The sequence below is a fragment of the Poromitra crassiceps genome (genome assembly GCF_964638095.1).
Source record: "Poromitra crassiceps genome assembly, chromosome: 23".
NCBI classification, from domain to species: domain Eukaryota; kingdom Metazoa; phylum Chordata; class Actinopteri; order Beryciformes; family Melamphaidae; genus Poromitra; species Poromitra crassiceps.
Window position 1 is genome coordinate 10,293,803 of NC_139639.1, and position 9,770 is coordinate 10,303,572.

The 9,770-nt window shown below is 46.1% G+C and overlaps 1 protein-coding gene across 1 annotated transcript; it reads left to right on the forward strand.

The window, feature by feature from the left end:
• Positions 1-1,957: 1,957 nt before the first annotated feature.
• proca (protein C (inactivator of coagulation factors Va and VIIIa), a) lies at positions 1,958-9,770 on the forward strand (the record flags this gene model as incomplete). Its single annotated transcript, XM_083658947.1, has 8 exons — positions 1,958-2,030; positions 3,827-3,984; positions 4,838-4,862; positions 5,346-5,456; positions 6,097-6,237; positions 6,596-6,714; positions 8,073-8,190; positions 9,187-9,770. The coding sequence occupies 8 exons, from the start codon at positions 1,958-1,960 to the stop codon at positions 9,768-9,770; spliced, it is 1,329 nt and encodes a 442-aa protein (XP_083515073.1).

Genomic DNA, 9,770 nt, shown 5'->3' on the forward strand with positions numbered 1-9,770 from the left:
TGTTCATGAAACTAAATCGCATCAGCAGGTCGAGAAAGAAGCTGGAATCTGATGGTGAAAAGTGGCATCGGAAGTCAGATGTATCAACTATCCAAAGACCTTTGTCTTTGATATGACTCTCATCAACAACTTGACCTGCCAAAATTCTACATTCAAGTCCCAACATGTAACTTTCTGCTTAGCAGCAGCAACAGCAGCCTCTGCTGCCACAAGTGATACATAAAGATGCTAATAAAATGCTACACTTCCAAAATGCAGGGTGGCACGGGCAGGGCCCGCCCTACTCTACCTCTGATTGGCTTACCCAGATATTTTACGGTAACCTGTCCTTAACCAACCATCACTCCTCGTGCCTAAACACAACCTCCTCATGCCTAAACCCAAACCAATCAGAGGCAGAGTAGGGCGGGTTCTCCCCCTGTCCTCCTGCATTTAGAAAATGTGTGTGGGCACCATGGGAGTTAAAGGGGAGATGTGTGTGTGTATGTGTGTGTGTGTGTAGGGGGATGGGGGGGGGGGGGGGTAAAGGGGTGGTGGTGTCGGCGTATGGCGGTTAAAATGGAGGTGTCTGTGGGCATTATAATACTAACTAAACCCCTTTTAAGTCTGTGGTGAAGCCTGACACCCAAAGGTGAAAAGTGGGTACTGCATTGGTCATCTGCTATTGGGACCTGGGACAAAGTCCAGCCAATAGGAGCAGGCCAGTGCACTACCCTACTGTTCACCCGTAAGGCCTAAACAGACTCGTCCCTCAGAGCCTCGCCCCGCCCTCCCCGTATGACGGCGGGTGGAGCGCCGTCATACGGGGAGGGGGCGCCGTCGGCTGACGGGGGCTGCTCCAAAATGTGACTCAGCGGCGACGATACGTGCGTGACGTCAGCAGTCCTTACCGTCCTCATCGTCGTAAAGTCGTCTTCGAAGCATGACGTTAGATTATAACGAACTAGTTGTGTGGCTTAAGCCTTCCCAAATGTTGAGGGTCATTTTTTAGAATTTAATACATAAAATTGGGAACGTTACATTCAATTTCATTCAGACTGCCTTGCACTCAATCGCCGCCATTTTCCAGGAGGGAGGGTGTAGTGACGTCCTAGCGTGTAGGGCTCGCTGGCGCCGGCAGACGGCGAGATGGCTCCAATTCGAGGCGGATGGACGAGTCTGTTTAGGCCTTTAGGTGTCAGGCTTCACCAACGGTTTGGGGTTTAGTTACTGGAGTATGGGGGGGAATATGGGGGTTAAAGGGAGGTGTATATGGGGGTGTGTGGGGGCAGACAGTGGAGTGCAGACTGTGGACTCTCAGTAAACACTGCTAGTCAGTCATTAACTCACTTTAAACAGAGCGTCTGACCGTCTCCGTCGCTGGCCCCGCTCCTCCACAGGTACGTAGAAAAACGTTGGTCCGTCTTGAAATGGTTCGTTCTTTGGGGTCTCGGCGTTGTGGCGTGACGGTCTCAGGGTGCGGACCCCCGCCACCATGTTTCTGTCCGGGTCGCCCCTGATGCTTAGCTCGTGGGGTCAAAGGTCGCAGCGGTTCAAACAGGGACCCTTTCCTGCCGTGTGCTGCCAGCAGACAAGATCAATACTCTGGGGAAGCTTCACAGAGAGCTGAATGCTGCTGGGTCAAGACATGAAATGTGACCATAACAAAAAGATTTGATATGACGTTGTTGTGATATTGTCTTTCTGTCTGATCTCAAGCTTTCCTCCAGAAGGCGGAAATAACCTTTTTACCTGCGTTACTGTCTGGTAAGTCACTTTTCATTGCATCATCTCCCTTAAGATTGATTGATTAGCTATATTACCAATCGTTAAAATGTGGATTATGAGTTACTTGACTACTTGGATCACTGGTTCTGCTTTATGCCAACAGTGGTAAACATAAACATTGAGGAGAACAGACGATTGGCCAATAGCTTTGTCTCTGCCACTCCCATCGGCTGCAGGTTTGACTGATGTCATGGGCAGGCTCCTCCTCCTCAGTGTGTCCGTGAGCATCGCTCTGTGGTCGGCGTCTGTACTGAGCATGTCAGGTAAACAGAGACTGTACTGAGCATTTCAGGTAAAAAGAGACTGTACTGAGCGTCTGTACTGAGCATGTCAGGTAAACAGAGACTGTGCGTCTGTACTGAGCATGTCAGGTAAACAGAGACTGTACTGAGCGTCTGTACTGAGCACGTCAGGTAAACAGAGACTGTACTGAGCGTCTGTACTGAGCACGTCAGGTAAACAGAGACTGTACTGAGCGTCTGTACTGAGCATGTCAGGTAAACAGAGACTGTACTGAGCGTCTGTACTGAGCATGTCAGGTAAACAGAGACTGCTCATTTCAAATGAACTGCAGTAAACTGAGCTGAATTGAATTGGACTGCTTTGATCAAACTGTTTTGTTTTGTTTTGATATGTTTGAATTGTGTACACGTCTCCCAGACTCAATGAGACTTACCTGTTGAAAGACCCCCCCATTCAAAAATGTCTTTTGAAAACACATTTTTAGCTAACTAGCGATAGCTATTTTTCGACTACACGCACAGAGAAAAGAAAGACATCTATCTTCACGTCTTACTATCAGGAAGATGACAACTAGGCGTATCTCCCAAAGTGTTGGCGTGTTCCTTTAAGGATTGTAACAGCATAATTCAACTTTTTTGTGGAAAGACCATATCAGACCATATTTCAATCAGGAAAGACTAGTATATGAATAAGATAATATGTATTACAACAGAATGAAGGATGCAATACAGAATGTACATGAATTAAATATTTTCAATAAAGTCTTTGGCGCTTAGACACTACAGGGAGATATTGAGATGGAGGGGCATCGGCCCTGTGGAGTCTAGATACTGGTGCTGATGGTGCTGATGACTCTCTAAAGACTGATGACTCTGATGGGTCTGTGAAGACTGATGACTCTGATGGGTCTGTGAAGACTGATGACTCTGATGGGTCTTTGAAGACTGATGACTCTGATGGGTCTGTGAAGACTGATGACTCTGATGACTCTCTAAAGACTGATGACTCTGATGGGTCTGTGAAGACTGATGACTCTGATGGGTCTGTGAAGACTGATGACTCTGATGGGTCTGTGAAGACTGATGACTCTGATGGGTCTTTGAAGACTGATGACTCTGATGGGTCTGTGAAGACTGATGACTCTGATGACTCTCTAAAGACTGATGACTCTGATGGGTCTGTGAAGACTGATGACTCTGATGGGTCTGTGAAGACTGATGACTCTGATGACTCTCTAAAGACTGATGACTCTGATGGGTCTGTGAAGACTGATGACTCTGATGGGTCTGTGAAGACTAATGACTCTGATGGGTCTGTGAAGACTGATGACTCTGATGGGTCTGTGAAGACTGATGACTCTGATGACTCTCTAAAGACTGATGACTCTGATGGGTCTGTGAAGACTAGTGACTCTGATGGGTCTGTGAAGACTGGCACGATAACAGCAGCTGTTGCAGGATTTGAGCAGGCTGAAGTGAATAGAAAGAGACATTTAAAAGGACAGCAGCCATGTGATTGGCTTACAATGGAGGTCTAGCAATGTGATAGGCTTACAATGGAGGTGTGTGAAGATGTGTGTCACTATGACATTGGATGGATGAGACCAGCTGGCAAACAGCTGATTATTCAGGCGCTATTTTGAGCATGCGTGCAAGATATGAAGGCAGGATGAAATGAGACGTGAACATGGAAGTATGAATGTGCAGATTAGTCTTCCTGACTGAACTTCCGTTACAACTTCATTAGTCAAAGTAGAATATTATATTTATGTTAAAACGTGGTCCCTCTCTCTCTCTCTCTCTCTCTCTGTCCTCAGTGTTCTCGGACGCCCCACGGGCCCACATGCTGCTGCGCTCCCGGCGGGCCAACTCCTTCCTGGAGGAGCTCAAACCTGCCAACATGGAGCGCGAGTGTGTGGAGGAGACGTGTGACTTTGAAGAAGCCAGGGAGATCTTCCATACCAGGGAAGCCACTGTAAGAGACATCATTTGATTTGTTTTCATTATTGTTGTTGTTGTTGTTGTTGTTGTTGTTGTTGTTGTTGTTGTTGTTGTTGTTGTTGTTATTATTATTATTATATTTAAAGTCCCTATGAAATGAACTCATGCTACATTAGTTAATGTTAATGTAAATAAAAAATTCTACCCAAAAAAAAACATTATTAACCATCATATATGTTGTTTTTTACTCTTCCACCCCTCCCATCAATTTGCATTTCTCTCCCTGACTGATGACTTTAACTCAAATTACAAGAACAGAGCTTTTGACTATACTAAGACTTTTTTAAGTAGTAGCACAAAGAAGCCTCTAAAAAGAGCACTGCACACAAGCAAATAAGCCCCTTCGTCACCAACTGTGAGTGCAGACTGATCTGATCTGATCTGATCTGATCTGATCTGATCTGATCTGAGCTGTAATCTGATCCACCAAGGCTGCAGTCTCTAAAGCCTCTTTATCATCTCTGACATGATCTGAATTCAAGATTAAAAGCATAGGTTGAGTTGATGTCTCGTCATAAACGCTGGGTTAGCGTGCTGGGGCTGTGGTCAGGGGGTAAATCCTCCCACTCTCCCCATTCAGCATAGTTAGCATTTAGCTGCTAGCCCAGCCCAGGCAGACACAATCAGGGATTTAACCCCCTGCAGTAAACGCACATCTGAACAGACGTTCAGATCGATCATGGATCTAACAGGATGCTGATTCTTCTTGTCATTAGTAGCATGATGCAGAGATGTTTCCTTCACTGTGGAATGTGGATAGTAGCTACAGCTGCAGTGAAGCACATCAGGATGGATTTCATCACTAATTCTTGATTGTTAACTTGCAGCTGGAGTTCTGGACGGTGTACACAGGTAAGAACAGCTTGTCCGTATGAAACATTGTGTGTCCTTCATGGTTTCATGCAGTTTGAGTTGCTGTCTGTGTTCAGCCTCAATCAGGAGAGACTAGTGAATGAAGAAAATGATGTTTATTACAATAGCAGAATAATGATGCTTTCCAGAATGAATAATGAGAATTAAGAAAGAAACATAATTATGACATTACTTCCCGTGTGGTTAGAAATCCTCTAACCAGTAAGACAGTTGAATACATGGAGCATCTTGATGTGATTGATCTTAATGTATTTATCAGCATGCAGGCTTTTTTCTGCAGACAGCTTGGCTCTGAGCAGTCTCACAGTAGCCAGCTAGATAGATGTCTACGTCTGTGGCAAAATGCGTGACAGACATGTGAATTGACCAACCACAAACTACATTTTGAACATTGCACCAATGCACGCAGAGAGCCGGACTTCTGTAACAGCCCAGCCAATCACGTTGATGTAACTGTTTCAGATGGGAACCAGTGTCACTCCAACATGTGTGTTCATGGAACCTGTGTGGATCTGTACCAGGCCTACGCCTGCCGCTGCAATCCCGGGTACGAGGGCAAATACTGCAACCATGGTGAGTGTAATATAACCCCCCCCCCCTCCCTCCATCATAACCTTTTAAACTGTAGTATTCCTTTAAGTTCAAACTGAGCCATTTATTTCACCGTGCTCATGTGTCACCTGCTGCTACTTGTGTTTAAAAAAAAAATTGGGGGTTTCTACTATACTAGAGTCCGTTATACCAGCCTGTTATACCAGAGGTGGTTGGGTTGAGGCACATGGGGTCACTGAGGTTAGAGGTGGTTGGGTTGAGGCATATGGGGTCACTGAGGTCAGAGGTGGTTGGGTTGAGGCATATGGGGTCACTGAGGTTAGGGTTAGACCAAGCTTGGGGTTTTGGAATCATGGGCCGTCGGAAACAATGACATGGCACTTCCAGATTGATTTTTCCAATTTTCTGCAAATCCCCTTTTCACTTCATTTTATTAAAATGTATTTAAATTAGACAGACACCAAATCCACTATACTTATTTATTAATTTGCTTGGCATTTTAGGGGGCTTCTGTACACAGTCAAATAGCCACTACAAAGATTAGTTTAACTTAGAATTAAGCTCATTCTGCTCAATCCCCGTCACCAAATTTGCAGTTCAGAGCTAAGTGTAAATGCACAGCTAAGTGTGAATGCTGAGCCATGTGTGGTGTGTGACTCAGTCACCAGTGCCACCAACTGCTCTGTGAACAACGGTGACTGTGACCACGAGTGTTCTGAGAGTGAGGGCGGGCAGGGGCGGACCTGCGGCTGTGTGGACGGGTACCGATTGGACAACAACGCCAGGAAGTGTGTCCCCACAGGTGAGGTGGCGCTCATTTTGACTGACAGGTCTGCAGCGCCTGGCTCAGCTGCTGGGCAGGTGATGTTTTTTTATCATTCTATTATTCTTTTTAATATAAACAGAATTTTTTTTACTTATTTAGTCATTTTAACAATTCAATAATTGCATAATAATAATTATAATGATCATCTTTATTTTTATAGCACTTTTCAAAACAAAGTTTACAAAGCTGCTTTACAGATAAAAGAACAGCAAAAGAATGGAATAACAAACTAATAGAATGCATGAAAATTAAAAGGAAAGCAGTAAAAGATAAAACAATTATGAGTATCAATAATATAACTCCACCCCCCCCCCCCCCTCTCTCTTCCCTGCAGGTCGCTCCTCGTGCGGCCAGCTGCTGATCGCTCGCTCGTCCTACAGTGAGCCAGTTACTGGTCTGCTGCCGTGGATGGCGGGGGGAGAGGTGGGCAAGAAGGGGGAGAGTCCGTGGCAGGTCAGAGTTCACCGACAATACAAAGTGTTTGTCTAAAGCTGCAATAAGCCATGTCACACCTTATAACCAAGGGGGTAGCTCATAGCACCGCTCGTGAAACCAATGCAGAAGTCACTTAAACCTGCATTCTTTCTAACGGCCTGCAGGGGGCGAGGCGAGTCCACTGGCTGCAAAAGGAAGTCTGATTATATGGAAGGGAATGGGGAAATGAGCCTACTTCTATAGGAAGTATGACCTCTGTAAACACTTTGCTAATGAGTTGATAATAATAATAATAATAATCATTGGATTTATATAGCGCCTTTCCAAGGCTCAAAGCGCTGACACAGGATGATTATTCGTTCACACCATTCGTACCGGTGGTTCAGAAGCGTGGCAGCCACACATTGGCGCTCAACGGCCCCTCCGAACCACCATCATTCATGTCTACATTCATACCAATCATACCAATCATACCATTCATGTCTACATTCATACCAATCATACCAATCATACCATTCATGTCTACATTCATACGAGGCAAGGAGGGTTAAGTGTCTTGCCCAGGGACACAACGACAGCAGCTGGGAGGGAGCAGGGATCGAACCGCCAACCCTTGCGTCATTGGCCAACCCGCTCTACCTCCTGAGCTAAAGCCGCCCCATGGTCAAAATGGTCTAAATCACTAGTTTCAAGTCTTCTTCAATACAGCATGATGTTCATTTTGTAAATGATGTTCCCCTTTCGAGTAAAAGAGATGATAGAAAAGATTATGTTTTCTTTCATGGACCAATAGCAGGCAGAGCTGCAGCTCTTCTTGTCCAAATTCACATAACTTCTGGCTCCAAATAACCAAGATGGCGACAGTGAAAATGCCAACCTCCAGGCTTCAAAATGGGAGTCCAAAAACCAATGGGTGACGTCATGGTAGCTAGCGTACCTCCATATGGTTTATGCTTATAACCAATCTTGAAACTAATCGCCATGAAGTGCAAATCACAACGAAAAATAGGAAAACACAAGAACATAATATGCAAAAATAAAACTTTTCCGGTAGAAGAAAATGTTGTATTTTCTGCTTTGCGGTTGTGATTTCTGATTTGTTGTTGCGTTTTCCCTTTCGTTAATTTGATGTGCAATGTGTCGTGTTCTGTTATTTGCTTTTGTGTTGTCTTTTTTATTTGTTGTGTTTTCCCTCAGTATTTGTCATTGTGATTTGCACTTCATGGCCACCGTACAGTGAGTCTGTGTATGCTAGTACAAATACACACATTTGCGACCAGAGGAAACTAGTTGGCAAATGTTGTACAGACTGTCGTGTCAGCCCACAGTTTGATAGAGTTCTGTTGAATAGCTTCTGCGTATGTCTCTGCCTTCAGGCGCTGCTGCTAAACGCCAGAGGCCAGTTTCACTGCGGAGGCGTCCTGATCGATGAGAGCTGGGTCCTCACCGCTGCCCACTGCCTGAGCAACAGCCTCCGCTTCAAAGTTCGCCTGGGTGAGCTGCCTGACTCACTATAAACACTGAGCTTAACTGTCCACCAGGTGCTGCACGGCTCCGGCACGGAAGTCGACCGCACGTGAGAATCGGCACTGCCAATCGATTCATTGCCGTTAAGAATTTGATTGATCAAACATAGGCTGTATTGACCGATTAATCAACAATGTATTAATAGGATGTGCTATTTTCAATGTCTTTGTTGAAATGATTTAACAGCACAAGAGTGAAATTTAACTTTCACCAGCAATACAGAGGAAGAAGAAAGCCAAGCAAGCAGGCAACAAGTCCAGTATGGGAGAATTACAGCCCAAAACCTCTGTCTTTCCAACAGCTCTGTCTGTTTGGGTTCAAACATCTGTCTTTCCAACAGCTCTGTCTGTTTGGGTTCAAACATCTGTCTTTCCAACAGCTCTGTCTGTTTGGGTTCAAACATCTGTTTTATAAACATCATTTTATATCATGATTATAATTAATCGATTAATTGATCGTCAACATGATCATTTAATCGATTGAGGAAATGTATTAAAATTTGCATCCCTATTCCAGAGCCATTCTGATTCCCGTGCCCCAGCCGCTCTGCTTCTGTGTCGCATCTGGTAGACATCGGGCACTCTCCAGCCACTTTATTAGGGACACCCCCCCTTATCAAAACTCTGTATACATACGTCATCCCTTCTTCGTTGGAACTGGATGTGTGAAGTGTGAACGTTGTGTGTATCTGAGACCTGTCTCCCTCTTCTTCGTTGGAAGTGGATGTCTGAAGTGTGAACGTTGTGTGTATCTGAGACCTGTCTCCCTCTTCTTCGTTGGAAGTGGATGTGTGAAGTGTGAACGTTGTGTGTATCTGAGACCTGTCTCCCTCTTCTTCGTTGGAAGTGGATGTCTGAAGTGTGAACGTTGTGTGTATCTGAGACCTGTCTCCCTCTTCTTCGTTGGAACTGGATGTCTGAAGTGTGAACGTTGTGTGTATCTGAGACCTGTCTCCCTCTGCAGGTGACTACGAGCGCTATAAAATAGAAGGGACTGAGGTGACGGTGCCAGTGGCCAAGGTTTTCCAGCACCCCGACTACAACAGCAGAACGGTGGACAACGACATCGCCCTGCTGCGCCTGGCCTCTCCCGCCCCCTTCTCCGAGTTCATCGTCCCGGTCTGCCTGCCGAGGCGCCAGATGGCCGAACGGGTGCTGCACCTCAACGGCACGCTCACCGTGGTCACCGGCTGGGGCAAAGACGACGTAGGCGGCAACGTCAAATCAGCGCTCAACGTCATCAAGGTGCCGCTGGTCACCCACAGCGTCTGTGCCCGCCAGATGAGCCACAACATCTCCGACAACGTCCTCTGCGCCGGCATCCTTGGCCGGCGGATGGACGCCTGTGAGGGGGACAGCGGCGGGCCGATGGTCACGTTGTACCGCGACACCTGGTTCCTTGTCGGCCTGGTGTCCTGGGGAGAAGGCTGCGCTAGGGAGGACAAGCTGGGCATCTACACCAAGGTGTCTAACTACAATGCATGGATTGACAGTGTTCGTGAAGAATGGGACAAGCTTCACGGTCCCCAAATATCCCATGGTCTCTAA